At 30.2% G+C, this 22,432-nt stretch overlaps 1 protein-coding gene across 2 annotated transcripts in view; it reads right to left on the bottom strand.

Moving 5' to 3' along the window:
• The window catches only part of row (zinc finger domain-containing protein relative of woc), a 236,958-nt gene that overhangs the window by 63,716 nt on the left and 150,810 nt on the right, over positions 1-22,432 (bottom strand). For both annotated transcript variants that reach the window (XM_085814104.1, XM_085814106.1), the window contains exons 26-35: positions 18,842-18,918; positions 14,675-14,816; positions 12,533-12,579; positions 12,389-12,449; positions 11,198-11,232; positions 11,001-11,058; positions 7,876-7,910; positions 7,701-7,791; positions 1,678-1,715; positions 1,524-1,584 (exon numbers count right to left, since the gene is read on the bottom strand). In XM_085814104.1, coding sequence (XP_085670230.1) covers positions 1,524-1,584; positions 1,678-1,715; positions 7,701-7,791; positions 7,876-7,910; positions 11,001-11,058; positions 11,198-11,232; positions 12,389-12,449; positions 12,533-12,579; positions 14,675-14,816; positions 18,842-18,918 — 645 coding nt within the window. The remainder of the gene's footprint in view (positions 1-1,523; positions 1,585-1,677; positions 1,716-7,700; positions 7,792-7,875; positions 7,911-11,000; positions 11,059-11,197; positions 11,233-12,388; positions 12,450-12,532; positions 12,580-14,674; positions 14,817-18,841; positions 18,919-22,432) is intronic.

The following is a 22,432-nucleotide window of genomic DNA, read 5'->3' as shown; positions in this document are numbered from 1 at the left end:
TTATCTGATTTGTAAGGTTTTGTTTTAGATATAATCTAGAGAAAATTCAATTGCTTTCAGACGTCCAAAATCACTTTTGTTCATATAACAAAGTATTAAGCCAAGTTCCATAAAAATCGTGAGAAATCTTCAGAATAAGAAAAAGTCGGGAGAAATATATTGTAAATTGGGTTGGCGGGAGATCGGTCGAAAATCGGGAGACTCCCGCCTAAATCGGGAGAGTTGGCAACTCTGTTATAGCTAATCAATGGAAAGAAAAGAATAACGACTCTTAAAATGAAAGTGGGCCTTTAGATGTGTTGAGATGAGAATTTTTTAACTGTTTGGTTAATGAAAATGCTTGGTTGCATGAAAAGCCCCTGTCAACAGTAATTGTGTTGAATGAGCATAATTAGTTATAAAATTGCATATACTTTACAGAAATTTAATTTTTGGATTAATTTAATTTTCTTCTAACAATAAAATTCCCAGTTCCATGCTTATGGACCCCACTCCAGATATAAATTCTATGAATTTATAGGATTTCTTGCTGATGGGGTTTAATTTACATTTGTCAAACAAACAGAGCCTTAAAATTTCACATTAAAGAATATCAGGCATATGTTAGGAAAAAGAAAACACAGAAATCCTCTGTTGAACCAGCAATGTTGATAAAAAATCCCAGTTTACATATTTCTGCAGCCAAAATTATTCAAAAAACAACTTGAACACTGGAGAATTAGATTTTCTAGAGGTGTTTTGCATTCAAACATTTTTTCTGTTCTAGTTAACGACCCTAATTTCAATCCATCTTTATTTTCAGCCTTTAAGGTAATTACGTTTTAGTTTTCTTGTTTCATCAATAGATGATTTAGGCAGCTCAGGAAGATGGTTCTATATTTAAAGCATCAATACCAGTCCTGCACAATTTATAAATATTACGCTGATTCTTGTTGTATTCATTATTCAGTTGTATTCATGATTCAATAATCATTATTCAGTATGTTATATTAACCAGACACTTCTTATCTAACAGATCTGCTTACTAAATTTAATGAGGTTAAAACTTCACGAAAAACAGGCCATCATTGCAGCTTTTTTTTTGGGGGGGGCAGAATTAACCTAATGAAGCAAAACAATAGGATAATGGGAATTTTCCCAATATTAATTTAATGATGGTACTTGTAGAATTTAAAAAAACAATGGATAACATTTTCCAGAAACTTATTTGAAGAATTTATTACATTTGAAGTTAAACATTGAAGCAACTGAAACCAAAAAGAAGTAAAAAATAAAGCAAATAAGGTCAGAAAATGGGAAAGAATTTATATTACATTTCAGCCGTTTAACAATATGTACTTGCAGAAAGACAGAATGAAGTGAAAATACAGTTAACGTGATGTAAATATTTAATTAATACTGTATATTGAGTTAATTAAGTGAATGGAAGTCAATAACATAAAAATCTTAAAAATTCTTCACCTTAGTTGGTAAACAACTTAATTAAAAAAGAACATAAAAATTAATAATCTTATATTACATACCAGAATTGCAGCTAGTAACACTCTTTAGAACATGTTCTGAATTCTCAACCGGGTTTGTTACCTGCATTACAAAAATTATAAATGCACATAAATGCAAAATTTCAAAGTATTTTATATTTTTAAATAAGATTTGAAATTTAAACAAATATCTTACTGAAGCTACTCGTTTTTCATCTTCTGAAGATGAATCATCTGTAAATTAAAATAAAAATATTTCAATAGTAGGTAGAATTAATGCAAATGCAAAGTTTTAAAAGAAAATTTTTATAATAGCATATAATATTTAAAATTCTTATACAAATATTTTTACAATTAAAAAAATTCTGATTTTATTAGTTTTCTTTATGTATAAAAAAAGAAACAGTACTTTTATATTCATGCTCCACTGAAACAGCAAACAAAAGCATAAAAAATAAGCAAAGTACAAACATACATACTGCACAAAATTAGGTAAAATAATTTCAAATTTTTTTTTAATTTGCAATATCTGAAAGGGTTTATATTTTAATGACCGTCCAAGAGGGTTTGTTAACTTCTTTTTACATTCTCGCTGAGTCTACCAGTCTGCTTTAGCATTTACTCCGGCTAGCCTACTTCTTTTTGACTTTTTAGCTATATCATTTAAGCATTTTCTCTGGACTTATATAATTAAACAATAAAATTGCAACAATTTTAAAAGCAGCATATGTTTAGAATTCCTGATACAGTGTTAAACGTTGCCATACATTTTAATATTTTTTCAGTCTTTTCTCAGTTCATCATATCAATTCCCAGTTTTCTTATGTCATATAATAATACAGTACAAAGTCTGTAATACAGACTCGTCGGAACTTCGGTGATTCCGGATTATAGATCATTAATGTAAATCTGGTAAGATGGCATGCAGAAATTATACAATTAAAAATATGAACCGTAATTTATGAAATAAAGAGCAATTATGATCTACATTATCTTTCACTAAAACTTTAAGTGATGTACGTGCCGAACAGTTGTCAACAATCAGGACTATTTTTGAGTCATCATGTAAACCAACTGAATTCAAATGTCGCCGAGCCTCGAGTATAAAATTATTTTCAAACCAATCATTCACCAACACTTGTGTCATTAATCCTCTTTTATTTGCGTGATATATAACGGGGAAAATCATTACTCCTTTAAATGCTCAAGGTCGTGCATGTTTTCCAATTACGAAAAGTTTGCACTTGTGTGTTCCTGCAGCATTTGCTCACGCTAAATTGTTAGTCTCGCTCTGGAATCTTTGGCACCAGTTGGAGCCTTTTCTGTAGAGGTTGCTAAGGTATTTCGCGGTACATATTGCCAGAAAAGACCAGTTTCATCGGCATTGTAAATTTGTTCTGGAGATAATTGTTCACTAGTAATGAGTTCAATGAATTCATCTGCAAATTGTTCAGCAGCTTCAGTATGAGCTGAAGCTTTTTTCCTGAAATTTTTAAATGTCTTATGCCATGGCAATTTTTAAATTTGGTTAACCAACCTGTCAAATATGTGCACTCAGTGTTTAAGGTCATTTCTTCATGAAATATTTTGGCTTAAGCCATTAGCATTGGACCTGTCAATGACACGCCCTCGCTGCAATGCTGTTTAACACATTCAATCATCACGTTGTCATGATCGTCACTTTTAGCATAACGAATCCTTTTTCTGTTATTCATTGCAAGTGGGATGTCGGAAACCACCAAAAATTCAAAACCTTCCATTTTCATTTTGTTTGTGTCGCATACAGTTGACTTTCCAATGTCATACTCCTCACATAATTTTGAGACGGATATGCCTTTATCCACTTTTTGCAGCAATTCCACTTTTTGTTTGATGGACATCGAAACATGCTTTCGCTTTGTAGATCCTTTGGCAGCTCTAGAATTGGAAACTCTTTTTGACATAATCGAAAATTCAAGCTAATGTTTTATAAAATTTCTCTAACAGTCTGCAGAAAATATTAAGCCAGATCCAATTAGAAGATTAAGGAACAGCACAATCTGCAACATTAACTAAAATGCTTTAGAATCAGTAAAGATAATTTTAGCCTAGCTTATACCGTCCGTTATACATTAAATGCACATGCGTAAAGAATACAAAAAAAAAGTTTGTGGCTTTGAGGTCCGTACTATAGATCATTCCGGATAATGGACGTCCGGATTACGGACTTTGTACTGTATAATATAATACTTTTTTTTTTTGTCTTTTTATCATTCAAATTTTGTGTGTTTACCTTATTTATTAAATATCACATTCTTGGTATTTACACCATATAAAATTCAATTCAACAGCAAAATCACAAAATATTTAAAAACAGCATATCTTAAGAATTTCTGACAGTCAATCTCATGTACTGGAGATAAAAAAGTTACATTCCATATGGTGTCACCACTGCTTGCCTTGAAATCATTGAATTTATTAGCCCAAACTTCGTTAAAAGTTTTATAAAATATGAAAGAGACAGTAAAACAAATTCTAAATTCGGGCTTCCAGGTGCCCATGTTCAGGTTAAAGACTATGCTATTCAAAATTTGATGGCTCTAGGTATTGTTGTTTTTTAACAATGTGCAAAAGATTCATACATTCAAGCAAATTCTTCATTATTTAATTTCTCTAAATATAATACAGAGCAATAATATTTGGTGGAAACAATTTGAAAAGTGGTATGCTGTTTAGAGTGATTCAACACAAAATGCCATTTCTAGACTATTCGGAATATCCCATTTCTTGTGACATGTTTATGAAACTTGATTTTTCTAGATTTTTAATTTAAAAAAATTTTTGGTCTTACTAAATTGTTTATTGGTTACCTCAAAACAGGGTATTAATTTTACACTTCTTGGGACACCAATCCCCTGATGAAGATCTCATGAGAAATGCAAATTATCTCTATATGATTTTTCATATCATGATTTTTGGTAAAACGATATCCAAATTTTCATAAAAATTTTAATTTACTTTCAGACATTTAATTTTAGAATTTAAAATGTTAATAAGGTCATTAAAAACCTTCATTGTGATTACTTAAATTCTGGTGGAGGAAACATGTATGGAATCTCATGTTAACCAGTTATTATAATTTCAGCCTTTACTGTAAATTTTCCTTTCAATACTTCTCACCAGAATGCAAATTAATAGTGAATATTTAAGGCGAGAATCCCCGGTGGTGCAGTAATTAGTGTGTAGCAAAGCTGCACCACAGGTCCGGGGTTCGATCCCCGGGCTGGGCAAGTTTGACTCATCCTTTGAGTGGGTTTATAAAATGAGTACCAAGTCTGCCTGGGGACTATATCTTGGGGTCCTGCGACAAGGTGACCACTTGCCCAGGGCATATATGTTGACACACTTCGGGGCCCAAGGTCAAGAAAGCAAATTTTGGGGGCACTGCAGGCCGTGGCCTACTAGGGCTGTTGCACCACTGAGTTTAGTTTATTTAAGCCGAGACTTTGAATGAGAAAGTGTTTCAAGCATAGCATGCTCGCCATGTGGTCAGATTCCTGCCAGCTTAAATAGCTGTAATTATTTTGCTTTATAGTTTCTCACTGCTGCAAAGTTTGATTTTGATGCTTCAGTACAATTACTGAGCCAACTTCAAGTAATATTTAACTTTACAGTCTTTGACTACTGTTTCATGTTGCACTTAAATTTGACTGTTTCGTTTAGTTGTATCACCACGAGCTATGAATGATAATTTTAACAGAGAATACACTTATATTCTAAATTCTGTTTTACATTTATATTCTAAATTAAATCTAATATTATATAAATATACAGCGAAAATCGTTTAACAAGAAACTGATGGGACTGAAATATTTTTTCGTGTTAAAAGAATTTCATGTTAAAAAATATTGGAAAAAAAAACATATATTCAACAAAATTAAGTTTATTAGATTACATTTTATTTACACAGATATGTATATATGCATGTATTTAATAAAAATCGATGAAACAAAAACATCTAGAAGAACTTAATTTAATACAAAATTTCCTAAGTTTTTAGAGAAACAAAACATTTATTGAGTTTTGGGAAAATAATCTGATATTTTCCTTTGCATTGCCTTTTTTAGAAACAAGCTGCTAACAAATTGTACGATGTCATCCATTTTATTATTCATTTCACCATTAGAATGTGCTTCTGAATAACTGCGTATACTTTTCATGATGTTCCTCATTTTGGATGATGTGGGAAAAGGAGCTGCATTATTCATTTTCATCCTCGAAATCTGCATCAATGATAACAAATACCAAAATGTCTTAGTCTGCCATAATTGGGGCTGTACACACATTACCATTATCTACTGCAACAAATTCTTCCGATGATACAGTAGGATAGTCCAATAGTACAGAAACTTTCTCAAACATTTGATTAAGTGTTGCCTCAGTTTCAATATCCTCCTTCTCCATTTTTTTTGGCTCAAACCAAACTCATTGATTTTTACACACACTGCTATGTACGTTTCACCGAATTCCAAAGCCAACTGATGAGAGATAAGACGTTTTTGTGGCGCGTTTGTAGGAGTGGAGGGTGAAAATAGCTTATATAAACAAAATTGGCTCGTGTCACAAGCTATTGAGGGTATTTCAAAGCCAAGTTATTCTCCTTTCTATGAAACATGTGAAACCACTTATCTTTCATTCCACACCCCTCTTAAATGTCGCCTGCGCAGCTGATGTTTTCCGTATTTTGTTCATTCCCAGAAGGGAAATCTTTTCATGTTAAGCAATTTTCGTTTTGTGTTAAAAGAAAAAAAAAAAATGCATGAAAATACAAATCAGTTTGTCAGGACCATCGTACCAATCTGCAGCTTAAATGTGTGAAAATACAAGGCGTGTTTATATTTTGTTTTCAAAAGAATTTTTTTTGTAATTATATATATATAATTAGATTTAATTTAGATTTTCATGCAAAGAAACTTATAGCATAGCTGACAAAGAGAGTAGCTCATAAAGACAGAAATATAATTTTATATATACAGTAGACTCCCGATTATCCGTGGGCGGATTATCCGCGCTTGCCGCACAAAGTTGGTTTTTTTTTTTTTTTTTTTTTTAGCGTAAAGCAAAGAAAATAAAAATGTTCACAAAACTGAGTGAAACATTAAATTTTCTAAACATCGTGCTTATTTATGGCAAAAATATCCCAGGCCTTCTCAGAACCTTCCCCTCTGATGAGTAAGTGATTTCTTATTCACCCAAAGGCTGCTATCACACGTCGACTTGTTTCAGAAGAACAACTGTTTGGAACAATTTTTCTGCTTTATCACAACAGCCAATCAACATAGATCGCTTTGGGGTTAACGGAGGGGAAACTGGTTCCCCATTACAAACAAGCTGATAGCATTCGAAGCTGATAGCTGATTGGTTGAAAACTAACAACCTGCAATTTTTTTGGAAAGGAAGGAAAAAGTCGCGTGTCTTTCTTTCAATAGTAAACCAGGCAGAAAAATTGTCCGAAACAGTTGTTCGTGTGAAACAAACGCCGTGTGATATGGGCCTTACAGTGCCCGCTCCACGGCCCTCTCTGGTCTTAATCTTACTGATACGTCTTACTTAATCTTACTGATTTTACAGTTATGCTTTTGTAATTACATAATACATTATAGTATTAAAACAGTACATATGTTTTAATTTTTCTGTGTATCCTTGACGCCTCTTGTAAGTACAAAGCACTTCTCTGTTTTCATTAACAAAATGCATTTTAGGTTAGTTTTGAGTGATATACTAAAATATATTAAGCGTTAGTTAAACATTTCCTGCTGTTTATCTTACGTTTTATTGTACATATACATTTTTCAAAGTTGGAATAACTGTTTTCTCTTTCACTACACCCGTTTTTAGCTTTTTTCGGATTATCCACGATTTTTGTTTTCCGTGGCGGTCGCGCCACCCAATTCCGCGGATAATCAGGAGTGTACTGTAACTCATAAATGGACAGAATATTATAAAGAAGAATGTATTACATAATGAGCCTAATTATTCACTATTTTGAACTCCAATTTTTAAAACCAAGCAAAGTTACTGAAATCCAAATTATTTTTAAAAATAAAAAACATTTACTCCTGAAATTTAATTTAAAAATATATGTTTAAATGGACAAAATAAAATATTAAAAAAACTGTGTGAAAAGTATTAAAAAAATCTTACTTATAAGCACAATTTACAAAAAATATAAACAAATACCTGAACAAATATACTTTTCTACAATATCAGAAGAAATCTTCGAAAGAACAACAACAGGCTTTACAAAATTATCAGCTTTTATCGGTTCCACCTGAATAAAAATATATAAGAAATATTAAAGTATATATAAACTAATTAATGTTTTATTTGATAGACAATATAAGCAACAACTTACCAAGCATTTTGTTTTTGAAGATGAAGAAATATCATCTAACAAAACAAAAGAGAGAGAATATTATTACCCAATTAAAACTGAATAACTAACAGTTTTAAAACTTCTATAAAAAAATAATATTTATGTTGACATTCAAAAATTAAGATTTATCCACACAATCCAGGGTATAAATATGGTATAGATTCCAAAGACCATAACATCACATTCTATATACTAACTTTTGCTAGTACCTCTATTGTTTTCATTAGAAATTCAGAATTCATGTCATTTTAAAATACTAATATACTTAAAATACTTGTGACTAATACAGTTATTAGTCATCATTCCCCTCCATGAGTAACTCATTAGATTTCTAAAAAATTTTCACCAAAAGCAAAATTCTATTTATAGATCCACAAAACTTGAGCATGTCACAAAATAATTTTGTCATATACTCTGTAATTTTGCACTAAAATACTTTTTTCAAAATGTTAAATACATATTTGGTAAATCCAGATTTACTTAGTATTTACTAAAAACAAAAAGCTAGTATATAAGTTAAAAAATATTTCTACAACACGTGCTCTTAACATAAGGGGAAAAATTAATCATTCAAAGACAATTAGCTGATACTGGTAACTCTGTAGATCAGGCATGTCAAAAATTTTCAGTTCAAGAGCTGCAGGCAGCCCTTGAATACTTTTTCTGAACCCTTCTGCTCACCCTGAGAAAACAACAAAAATATACAATTATAATATATTAATAAAAATTGGAATTCCACCTAATTTAGAGGCATACATAAAACCTCCAGTGCTAAAAAACAGTCTTGAAATGGTGTTTCTAAGAGAATATTTTGTCAACGAATGTCGAGAATGTACTATCCTGTTTACTAATGGAATTAACAAAAATTCAATAGAACCAAACTCTACAAAAAAAATTCAGTGAAACTGGAATCCCCAATTTACAAGTACATTCCTGCATGGCTCCTAGAAAGCTACAAATTCTTATCAAGTGTGATTTCGATGTTCAGTAATACGTGTCAGCATGAACAACTTTCTCATTTATGAGAAAGAGCAAGTCCCCAATAATATTTGAGTTAACAGACGTACATTTGACTTCCATTCTGAAAAATCACTAGCATCAGCAGCATGTTTTCAGGCATCTGAAAGCTGAATGTAAGAAATGCAGATGCTGGGGGGGGGGCAATAAGTATACATTTAACTGCTATGATTTCCCCCCCCCAGAATTTTGCAAAACCAATTCTTGCATCTATAAAGTATATAATTTTAGATAAGCGGTAAAAATATTAAATAATTTAGTCCATATCAATATAAGTTTTAGGACCTTAAGTAAAAGAATTTATTGAAAAAATGTAAACTAAGAAAATGCAGTTTAAAGAATATAAACTGTCTAAACGGTCATAAAATCATTTCAAATTTCTTAAAAATTTTATTACTGAATATTTCAATACATACATATAAACTCTTCAATTATTCAATTCGTGTTTTTTCATCCATGTGGGCATGGGTAAACACGAATTGAAAAATTGAAGAGTTAGGTTTGGAGGCAACTTCCCTTTGATAACTCTGTTTCCAGCCTGCTCAACAATTATTTACTTATGCATTTTAATTAATTTTTAAGGATTAAAAAATTTTTGGAATTATATATTTGTTCATGGATTTTGATACTTGCACTTGATTTACATGTACTCACAGAATTTAAATGATATTGTAGATTAGTTCGCAGCAATAATTAATCATTTATTTGTTTGCAATTAAATTTCATTATTTAAAATTTAATTAACTTTAAATTGGCTTTTTATGAATAGAGAATGTTTGTTAAATTCAAATTTCATTCCTTGCAGCAATGGTGCTAGAAAATTATTTAAATTTAACTTTACTATTTATTCTTTTATATATATATATAAAGTAAAGCCTTGTGCTATTTAATTGTTTAATATAAACATAAATTACAAGCTTTTATTTAAAATCTTTGTAAAAAACGTTCAAAATAATTTTAATATATGAATTAATTATAATAATGTATTTTCTAAAACATTTATAATCAATAATAAAACATTTATAATTAATATTAATAATATTAAAATTATTTTATTAATTTTTTATTACTTTTTTCAAAAAGCAAAGTTTGAAATTTTAACAGTCACAAAACATTTTATTTAAAACCATTCAGCTGCAGAGGTGATTTCTTTTCTTCTTTTAACCATTTTGTACATAAATTGCATTTGAAATTAATTTAGGTGTATTTTCATTAATTAAAGAGTTAATGGCACTCTGATGGCGTTCTATAGAAATAGTAAACAATGTCAAAAAGTGGATTTCTAATCTTTGCTTACATAATAAGCAAAGGTTAGAAATCCACCAATCCGTTTGGCGTTGTGACATCATTTACTCGCAGTGGCTTATGGGTTAAGGGATGGAAGACGATGTGCATCTGAACCGGTCCTGAGGGCAAAACAGTTTCATATCCCCATTTCTCCCTAATACAAATGGTAGCTGCATAAAAAGAGCGTTGAATGTGAACGGGGCTTTATAGAAGAGAAGTTGCCTCATTTTCAGAACTATGTAAACTGTTCTCCTTCAGTCAGCCATAGATACTTTTTTGGTCCTTTTGACACCACTGGTTAGTATTTATTAAATTTTTAAACCACTTTTCTTTGGGATCTCTTAAATGTAAATTTTTAGAACATGCAAAGTAATAAAATGAAAGCTATCCACTTTTCAAGGAATTCAGTACATTGCTGAAAAGTCTGAAATATGTTGATTCTCTAGCATTTAAATTATGCATTACTAAAGAAAGAATGAATAGAAACATCAAAGCAAACAAATCTTAGCAACAAGATTAAGAAATTAGTTTGAATAAGATCAAATTTAAAACCATGATTTATTAATTATGGTACAAGAAGTAATATCAAACAAATTTTGCCTGAAACTTGACATAGCAGATTAAATGCAATTTTAAGTTGTATAAAAGTTACTTGTTTTGCAGCAGTTTCCCCTAAATATACTTGCAAAACACATATTTAACACAAATTTGGCTTCTAAATTTATAAAATAAATTAAAATAAAAAAAGCCTTCTAAATTTGGCTTTTGGTGTTTAATTTGAACACACAAATTCTACTTACACATAACTATGATACGATCATCTCTAACACAGCTGGAATTTTCATCACAATTATTTTCCTGTTAAAAAAATTTTCAATATTCAACAATATTATCATTACTGTCTTTCTATTAAAAAAGTGCAATAAACAATAGCAATAATAATAATTAAGAACATTCTATATATAATACAGGAACTCAAGCCCAGAAAGCAGCTTACCAAATCTTTTATGTCTGATAGAGATGAAGGGTCACCTGTAAATAGAAATGTGCATTAAAATTCAGCATAGGCACCTACAAAGTTTACCTATAGATCAAATTCATTTCATCTGTATTGCATGAATGCTTTTAACTCTCCAACCGTTTGGTCAACTTTATTTTTATTCTTTCAGTGTTTCTCTTACCTTAAAATTTTGGGCAAATTGCATGAATTTCTAGTAGTCATTATCTTCAGCATAAGTTGGCACTGTTTAAATTTATAACTTCAAAAATTTTTTTATTTACATTACGAAACTTCAATCACAAGAACAATCCCAATTTCTGCCACAGGAGGATTATGAAGCATTGTTGTAAAATTAGAATTATTCAGAGATCATACCAAATCATTATATACTGTAAAATATGCATTTAACTAAGAGTAACAGAAAGTCTAAGAGTAACCTTATCAAATTTGATGCTGATCTTACTGTTTTATTACACCAGAGATAACAATTATATTATTATTATTATTAAATAAAAAAAACCTAAGAATAAATGAATCAAAGTTTTTATAACAGTAGTAATAATCCATTTTTCATATATTTTACTTTGTGGGGCAAGATATGTCAAACATTTTTAACAGAAAGATACATTTAGTCAAACACATACAATGTGCTACTATTCACTCACACCCTATTTGATTTTTATTTATGCGAGTTCATGTTGGGAAATTAGAATAAAGATAAATACTAAATTGAGCAGAGATCAGCCAATATTGTCCGCCTTTAAATTAAAATGAATGTTCTTATTTCTTAAAATAGTGTTCTTGATTTCAAAATAAATATTTTCACTAAAGAGTTTTTGAGTATGTTGTTCTGTTTTAGTTCTTTGTTTGTTAAAATACTAATAAAATGTACATATTTCTTATGATTAGAAAATTTTACCCCTATATTGTTCTATAAAAGAAAAAGATTTCTTTTTTTTTTAATTTTTTATTTTAAAGCTATTTTGAAATGTAAAGGCAGAGTAGCAAGCATTTTTGTTTACAAGCAAAATTCTTTTTGTTTGATGCTTTTTACACAGTGTGTGTTAAATTTCAGAAACTTTGTAAACAACATGTACAACATGTGTATTACAAAAAGGCTTATAAAAAGACAAACTACATTCATCTTTTTTTTTTTTTTTTTTTTTTTTTTTTTTTTTTTTTACATACCAGGATTTCTATTTGATTCACTTTTCAAAACAGAATTTGAATTCTCATGAAGGTTATTTGCCTGCAAATAAATAAATAAATAAATAAAGGGAAATATATTTTGTATTACAAAGAACAATTTTTTTTTCCTAAAAGACAACATACTGTTTCTTCTTCTTCTGATATTTCTTCTTCTTCTGTCTCAGAATCATCTGCAGATAAAATGGTTGTTAAAAATCAAGAAACTAAAATACAGTATTTTGCTTTAAATATATGATAATTTTCTTTTCTGAATGTGAAAAGTTTCAATAAATGTTGATATTCGTTACTCATTTTAAATACCTTCTTTATTTTTAATATTACTAAATAATTTTATTTGATTTTAGATAATGAGAATTTTAATTGATACACTAAACAAAATGTAATAACTGGAAAATAAATTAAAACAGAAAAATCTTTAAAAAAAAGGAAAGAAAGAATAGCTGCAATTTTCCAGTTAAAAAGACAAATTAAGGTCATCAATGTAGGGCTTCAAATATACTCTATAAATAAATACAGGTTAACATAAAATGTAAAATTGCAGTAGGGATGGGAACACTTTACACTAGCATAAATTTGATGTAAATCTAACAGTTCTGAGAATGACTATCTCTCTTCTTCAGATGCAAAAACATTTGGCAGTGGGAGGGGGGGGGGCTTAACAAAGAGACAAATAAATACAGGAAGGTAAATAAGTACAAATATGAACAAAGAAAAAATGAACATAGCACAATCTCTCAAAGAAAATTTAAAAAAAAAATAATAATAAATCAAATAACCATACAATATAATATAGTAAATACATTACAAATCATTACAAGCCTATTAATTTATTAAGGCTGTCAGATTTTTATACTTATTTAAATAATGTTACAAATCTTGAACAATAGATCATCCCGCTTAATGTAATAATCTTCAGTATCAAAATCCTTATTCTGTTAAATGGATTAGTTTAAAACCTTCTTTATGGTTGAATATTTTAAATTTGCCAAGGAGTTCATGTACAGTAAAAGTGCTGCTTAATGTAATCAGATTTGTCCATGGGTATTTCGATAACATTAAGCGATGAAAAATATATTTTTCTGATAATGCGATGGAATTTAATGACTTTACTTTAAATATAACAAGAAACAAATAAACCCTTACATTTACAGCATTTTAATTAGGAAAAAAATTGTTAACAGTCAGATATATTGAATTCTTATGCAAAAGTTCATTTTTCGAACTGTCCATAATGCTTCTGAAAATTATTTGACCAATGTCCATAATGCTTCTGAAAATTATTTGACGAATGTGGTACCCGTAATCTAGATACTCATGCGATACCTCTCATCTCGGCATTTGTACAAAATTCACTAATTTCATCAGCAACTTATTGAAAATTTTTATCACATGATGTGCTTGGATTTGTTTCAGATAGCGACCAGTAGATATCTTCTGTCGCTGAATCTACAGCTTGAGGTTTTCCATAAATATCCATCCAAGTGTTAAATTTCTCACAATTCATGTAATTGCAGATGTTTTTAATTCTTCAACTTTTACTTTATTATTTATTAAAAGTTTAGCATGCTTAAACCTTCAGCAATACCTTCTTCTCAAACACACACGTTATCTGTCAGTCATAGATTTGTAATTTATTATTGTAATTTGTATTATTGTTGTGATTTGTGTTATTATTGTGATTTGTAATTTTTTATTTACATATTTGTTTGTGCCTAATGCGGTACATAACTGGAATGTGAGCTGAGCACGTTCATGACCATCAAAAGGTTAAAATATTTCTTTACTGTCTTCTCTGAGAAATGGTTTCATGACCTTAATGTTCCCTCAAATGAAAATCAAGATGCTTGGCAACTTCAGCCTTTACTTGGCGACAGAACTGTGTCTTTTGCCAATCTCTACTATATTTCAACCTTTGGCAGTTTATCTTCCACTTGGTGACATAATTTCAGTTTAAATAATGCATTCTATAATATTTAAATAGCATTAACCAACTTCAGATTTTCATTAATTAACTTGCTAATCACAATTAAGTGATGAATTTTTCATGTTTTCATATACAAATGGGTGGGGGGTCTGACACTTTGATAATAATATCTGAATGATAATATTATTTGTGATCACATTAAACGGGGTATACTGTAACAGTAAACTAAATTTATCAACTGATATTTAAAGATTTAGTAGCATATTTGAGATCAAAAGTCTATCTGATGTTAAAAGTAATATACACTAAAAAGAAAAGAAATAAAATCATCATAGAATTACCTGAAGAGATAGTTACAATTTTTTTCACATATTCTGGGTCAAGTTTCTCAAGAACAACCTGAACTTCAGGTAGAGAGGACTCAATTTCAGGTAGAGAGGGCTTAAGAACTTCAGGTAGAGGGGCTAAATTCATGTTATCTTCCTATCAGTTATAAAAGTAAACAAGAACAAAACAATATAAATATCTAACTAATAATATTTTTCAGAAGTATTCATTTAACATAAGCAGTTTCATGTTTTAAATGTTAATAAGAATATTTAGATTTCTATAAATTGCACAAAACCTAAAAAGTCTGTTTACTTTTGCAGATTTATCATTACAGGTTAGTATACGATTTAAATTTTTTGTAAATTTACTCACATGGTTTTCAGTTTCCTCCCTGAATTTTTTAAATGGATGCCTCTGCAAAATGACAGTTTTATAATAGTGCTGGCCCTTTTTTGGAATTTTTTGAGTTTAGCCAATGTAGAGCAAAACATTCCACACATTTTAGCATAAAAAATGTCAAACCTTACACATGTCAGAATTTAGCTTGAATTAAATAACATGTAATACAATGTTGGCATTTTTGCACTGGGTCCCTATTTTCTGCACAGGATTTTACTCTGTTTTCTAATTAATTTAGTAAGTGTGGGAAGAGATTTAAATCACAGTATCTATTTCCCTTCTCCAACACTGGCACAAACCTTTCATTATTCTTCAAATAAACTACTGTGCCCTTCTGGGAGTAGGATTTATGCATTTTAGTGTACGATGCATCCATAATAATAAAGCTGCAAAGTTACACTAGTGCTGTGAAATTTTGCAATGAACAAATTTTGTGCAAATAAAAAGAATAATAATTGTGATTGACATCTTTAAAATATACTCTTTTGCAATAAAGTCAATGCACCATGAAGGAAGCGGTTGTTTTTGATGAAATTGAATATGTGTATACACAGATAATAAAATGATTAAAAAATCAAGGTCATAGTACCTGTTCACGGCTCACAATCACCCACTGAGTGTTCAAATTAGTAGTTGGTCGGACCATCCTGGCGGCAATGCATGCTTGAATTCTTCAAGGCAAGGCGTGGTAGAGGTTCCTAACGTCATCCTGCGACACATTCTGCCAGGCATTCGTCAGTTGTTGCTCCAGATCTGTGATATTTTGAGGTGCTCGAATCTGGAGGCCTACTATATCCCAGACATGCTCGATTGGTGAAAGGTCTGGTGACCTAGCTGGCTAAGGAAGAGTATAAACCACATGGAGACAGTCCAGAGATATGCAAGCAGTATGTGGCTTGGCATTCATTATCTTGTTGGAAAACGGCCCCAGGATGATGTGCTATAAAGGTAAAGCAACCGGCCGCAGGTTGGTATCAACATATTGTTGAGCTGTTAAAGATGTGCAGTGGATGACTAAATATGACCTGTTGTCATCAGAAATAGTGCCCGACACCATCACACCAGGGGTTATGAGTCTGATTGGGACCGAGGCCCCATCCTCTCCAGACGCGAACATGGTGGTCATCTGCTTGAAGAGTGATTCATCGCTGAACACTATACGATGCCAGTCTGATGGCAGTCATGATGATCGGCAGCGACATCACTCTAGACGACTCTGTCGATGTTGTGGGGTCAAAGGCAATCATCTTAAAAACCTCTGTGAGCGTAATTCCGCCTCAGACAAACGCCATGAGATGGTGGGCGGTACCATGGGAGGTATAGATGTAGCTGTTGTGCGTTCAATAGTCGACAATGATGCCGTTGGGGCAGTTTGGGCCTGGCGAACAATCATCCTATCTTGCCTCATATTTGTGCTCCTTGGCCTTCCATAGCCCTTCATCAGCAATTTCCTTGTAGCAAACATTGCTGCCAACATCCCTGCACAGCAGTGTCTGTACACTATGCGTGGCAGCCTATTGCTCGGCATGACACTCTACAATGCAACCACGTTCAACATCGTTTAGCTGTCTGTACTGTCTTCAATATCGTCATAAGGGCATCTAGTTGCTTCTTTACGGAACTGCAATGGCAAGATAAATTTTCCATTTCTGTTACTGGTTTTATACCTTGCGAATTCTGCACTAGAAATGAGCGCTTTGATAGCAATTCCTGTTCATTTGTCTTGAAACTTTGATCATTTGCATGTTCGATCAAGATGTTTTTGCATACCAAATTTCGTCACGATCGCAAAAGTCCTTCTTGGTGCTTCGATTTTTTTGCAAAAAAGTGTATGTAATATAATAATATTGTAACATCTATTTACACACAGATTCACAGATTTATAATCTACTAAACTTTTCCTTTAATCTCCCCATAATTATTTTACAAATGATGTAATTTTACCATTCCCAATTTTCAAGCAGTAAAAAATGATATCTGATGTATGAGTCTTGCTTAACGTGAGTTAAATCTATTGACTTAAGCTATAATGTATACTTATTTTAAATAGTCTCATACTTTTAATTTTAAAGTCAAAATTCTATTTCCTGCATTAAGCAGTTTTTTCCCTTTTTTGGGTTTTCCAAACAAAAATTGAATTTTAAATAATCATCTTTTTGTTTTTTCTTTATGCTATATTTTAAATACAGGTAACATGTCTGAATAATTTCATTTCCTAAAAAAATTCAGAAACTTGAAACTACTAAAATGCTGATTTTCTTCCTCACATCATTTGCCATTTTAGCTAAAATAATAGGCACATAAAAACGTAAATCCTCTGTAATGATAACAATAACAACATATGATAGTTTTAGCACTTTTATAAATGAGAAATTTTTAAGGGAAAAAAATCTCGGAGTAGAGAAAAATGATAAAATATATTTTGAAGCTAAATATCAATTTCTTTAACATCTACAAATTTTAAAATTAAATACATTTCATAAAATTTTTAATATATATTGAACTGCATATAAATAAAATGAGTAAAATCCAAATATGCCTTGCTCTCATACTGCTATCTATAGAGCAGGGGGGGAATGAGAAAATTACAGGATAAAAGCCTAACTATGAAATGAAGCCTTACTCAGCAGAATCCAATATGCTCAAAGGCTCAGCAGAAAAATAATAACTTTATACAGTCAAAAGTCTTTAATCCGGACTCGTCGGGACTTCAGCAATTCCGGATTATCGGTTTTTCCGGATTATAGATCATCAATTTAAATCTGGTAAGATGGCATGCAGAAATTATAAAATAAAAAATATGAAACCGTAATTTATGAAATAAAGAGCAATTATGATCTAAAGGGTATCAAAATTTACAAAAAAAGCTTAATATTTATTTGTTTACTTTATTAAACATTTCTTTCAACACGTGCATGCGTAAAGCATACATTACACAAAAAAGTCGAAATTAGAAAATTGCAACCAGAAAAGTATTTCATGTGTATTCGTGATATTTATAATGACGAGGAATTTGATTTAAATCATATCAAAGACGGAGTTCATCCAGATGAAATACTACATTTAGTAAGGAATTATAAGCCAAATAAAATAAAAACATCTGCCCTGAAGATAAGGATGGTGCTGACAGATCCAGTTTATTGCGTGATGCGACGCGTGACAAACTTTTTGCGCATGCGTAAATGCACTATGTGTTTACGCATGCGCAAAAAGTTTGTAGTTTTGAGGTCCGGTTTATAGATCATTCCAGATTATGGACGTCCGGATTACAGACTTTTGACTGTATCACTTCCAGATAACCAATACTTCATTCAAAGTTTCACAACATTATTAATTTCCCTTCCTTTCTAAAAATAATTATCTTTCTTCTTTTTAATCTGCTTGAAAATATTAATAAAATAACAAACATGCATTTTTAATATTAATTATAAAAATATATATGGAACATTACTTATCATTTGTTAAATTATGAAAGTTTATGATGTATATTTGTTATTATATGATATTATTTGATATTACTTATATTTGTTATCATATGATATTATTTGATATTACATATATTTATTAAATAATAACAGTAAATTATGAAAGTTCCTAAAAACTTGTAAAATAATGGTTTTATACTAATTTTTAAATCATCATTCTAAATTTGCCATGGGTAAAATCTGCAATGAAAAAACAGCACTCATTCTACTTTTTAAAAAATCATACTCCATATACATAATTACTTTGTTGTTTAAATTTTGCAAATTAATACAATTATTATTAAAAAAACTTACCTGAAGGTTTTTCTTTATAGATTTGTCTTTCACAGAGGGAATAACTGAATTTTTTTTGGCACTGGAGAGAAACTCACCTATACATCAAAGAACAATTATATTTAATACTAAAAAGATAAATAAACATGAACAACTTCAGATCTGCCTTTAATAAATTACCTTATTTCCCAAATTTCTGTTCTGTACATACATATATAAATATGTTTGTATGCCTGATAATCATAAACATAATAAACATATTTATTGTATTATTTAAAAAATCTAGTGCAATGCTAACCTAACTCATATTGTACTAACAATCAGCACCAAAATAAGAAAAAAAATAATGATTTTTATGGCATGAATTTCCTTTTATAAACTCTTAATTCATGTATTTTGGGCTCTCTTTAAATAATAAACATGGGTTTATTCATTTCACTTATTGAGTTTAATAAATTTTAAGCAGGAAGTTGACATTTTTCTTTTTACTTCCTTGTATGAAGTAAAGGAACTATTGTAATCACGAAAAATTCCGGGTATCATATTTCAACGAAAATATCCCTTTGACCGCTATCAAATGCAATTTAACAATGTTTTTGAGTGACATCTATACGTAAGGACAGAATAAAAGACTTTTCCCCCTTTCCCCAAATGTATTATAAAACTGATTTAAAATGAATTGCGAAGAGTTCTTTTTTCATGGTATCTGTATGTATGTATGTGCATACATATCTCACATAACTCAAAAATGAGTAACCTCAGAACGTTTAAATTTTGTATATAGGACTACTATAACATGTAGATATGCCTCCTGTTTTGCTTGCAATCAGCCGCACCAAAAGTATATAAAAATATTTGAATTTAACAAGCATTCTCTATTCGTAAAAAGCAAATTTAAAGTTAGTTAAATTTTAAATGAAATTGAATTACAAATAAATTATTAATTATTGCTGCAAACTAATCTACAATATACTATATTCTAATATTCTAATATAGTATAGAAACTATATTCTTTTAAACATATACATATTTAAAAGAATATAGTTTATGCAAAATAATTTAAGAAAGTAAGAATAAAGAAATTGAGATTACTGAGCCGAGTAACAGAGTGAATATATATACTATATTCTTTTAAAAAGATATATATATATCCACATAATGCAATAAATTATTTTAAAACATACCATACTTAAATAAATTTGCAGTTTTAAAAACTAACTACTTTTGAAATAATGCAGCTATGTATCTAATAAAATGGGACGAATCAGGAGAACATATTTAGAAAAGTGGTAAAAAAATTAGGGCATAATTTCTGTAAAATTGTAAGACATTTTAAGGATATCATTTTATTAGCAGAAACTGAATTTCTAACCTACCATTATCTTAAATTTTTAAAACATTTTAAAATCTGCTGTAACAGCACCATAAATGATTTTGCTTTAAAGATGGTTGAATAAAAAAATAAAAATCTGAAAGGATTCAGATTTTAAATTACATCCAAAGGGGCATTTTTTTTAACATTTTGTCTGTTACCTTAATTTATTAAATATCACGTTTTTCGCACTTAACTCTCCGAAGATTTTGAAAGAGATAAGGTATTCTTTTGTAAAGCATCAGCAGCTTTGCCAACAGAGTGCTTCAAATGTGTGGAAGGTTTCTATCACTGTATCCACCGAAAGTGTTAAGCAGTTTTTCTTTCCCATCGACACCTGCGGAGAATCATCCAGATGAACTAATTAGCATCGGCTGTAAAAGTATAAATCACTGTCAGAACTTCGGGAGTTTTCAAGAAATAGAATGCTTCGAAAGCGATCTGACATTGTAACAGTAACTGTTCACTTTATGCTATGGATTTTGTTATTAATTGAAAATTTTGAGGGAAATTGAAAATCAAGACTTTAAAAGAAAAAAATGCAGATGTTTAATTTTTTTCCCGTTCATAAAGCTTCATTTTTATGTATGTATACATGTGCATGTGCATATAAGACGCACTTTTTTTCTAACTTTGGTCTCAAAAATGTTACCTGCGTCTTATACGTGAAGGACAGGATAATGTGACCACAATCTATCTGAATATTTAAGAAAGTCTTCTCAACAGGTTTGCTTCCTATAGGCTCATATTTATTTATTATTACCTACATGTGTGACTGCTATTTTTTTTATACAGAGAATGTTTTCCCCATCTAGGGTTTGCAACCAAAAAAAATTAAAGATTTTAATTTCCGTAAAACAAAATACAAAACAGACATTCTAAGCCAAAACTGAAGTGTAAAACACTTTTTATTCACCAAAATGCACAATATATTTCTACTTCAACTAAAAGAAGCAAAATTAAGTTTTGTTCACATGGCTGGCTGGCTCAATTAGAAATAAATGTATAATCTTTTTTTTCTTCTTTCCTCTAAGAAACGAAAATTCAACAAGATACTTTTTTTTAACAAAACAAAACGCACGATGTATTCATTTTCAATAAAAAATAGTTTATACTATTTGGATATTGCAGAACATAGGAGAGCTACTTATTGCAAACATATCAGGGTTGCCATCGTGAAGGGCTTTCTAAGGGAAACTAACTTTGCACAAAACACCTATGATGCAGTCATCCCATTCACCTATCGCTCGAGCCTAAATCAAACTATCGGCAAGTGTTTTATCATTTAGCTATTAGCAAGGTTCAACTAGAACAAACAAATTCAAAAATTTTATTCGACTTACTCGACACCCGCAATAAGAAAATTCTAGTCTTAGTATATTTCTTGTGCTCTGCAGTTAGCTAATTTTAATGCAATTAGCATGTAATATCGATATTGAAAAAAAATTTAAATGTAAACTGCACTTTTGAATTTTCTTTCATATTGTTCTAAATTTTACAGTGTGAGCCTAGTTGTACGAACAGAAACAGATAATAGTTATATATGTCCAGGGCATACTGACTCTCCTGGATAGCGGAAAAGAAGTCTTTTTCATCAAAGGTGCCATATATAATACGTAGAATGACAATGCACATTGCCTTTCATTCTTATCGTCCCTCCTCTAATTTTCAATGCATGTCCTATTCTTTCTTCTAGTCGTTTTACATTACCGCTTCTTTTCAACATGCACCCTATTTAAAAATACTTGATCTGTTTTTAGAAATAGAGGTTAAACTTTTTTCAGTATCGTAAGAGAAAGGCTTTCAACCGAATGTAAGAATGCATTTCTGCGAGTACAATTTTGTAGGAAATTCTTCTGCAAAATGCTTCAATTTTATAATGAATATGTGCATAATATATACAAAATATATGAACAGGTTTTATAATTATATATATATTATTTACAAATTCGTTTTCAAAATCATAGTTTTTTTTTTACCCAAAAGGGGGGACAGATGGGCTACTAGTCTCAAAAACACTATAAACTATTAACTGCCATAAACTTATGGTTTCACTAAAAACGGTGAATCGACTTTTAAATTGTTGCCACCAAATATTAATCGTCCTGTATTATATTTAAAGAAATTAAATCATTAAGAATCTTCATGAATACATGTCTTGCATTATTAAAAATACAGTACCTAGAGCCATCAAATTAAGAATAACATAATCCTCCACTCGAATATGCACACTGGAAACT

This window comes from Stegodyphus dumicola, chromosome 3 (genome assembly GCF_044657685.1).
Source record: "Stegodyphus dumicola isolate Sdum_Otavi_A_Nest chromosome 3, ASM4465768v1".
In the NCBI taxonomy this organism is placed as follows: domain Eukaryota; kingdom Metazoa; phylum Arthropoda; class Arachnida; order Araneae; family Eresidae; genus Stegodyphus; species Stegodyphus dumicola.
This window is presented reverse-complemented; position numbering and strand designations above follow the sequence as displayed.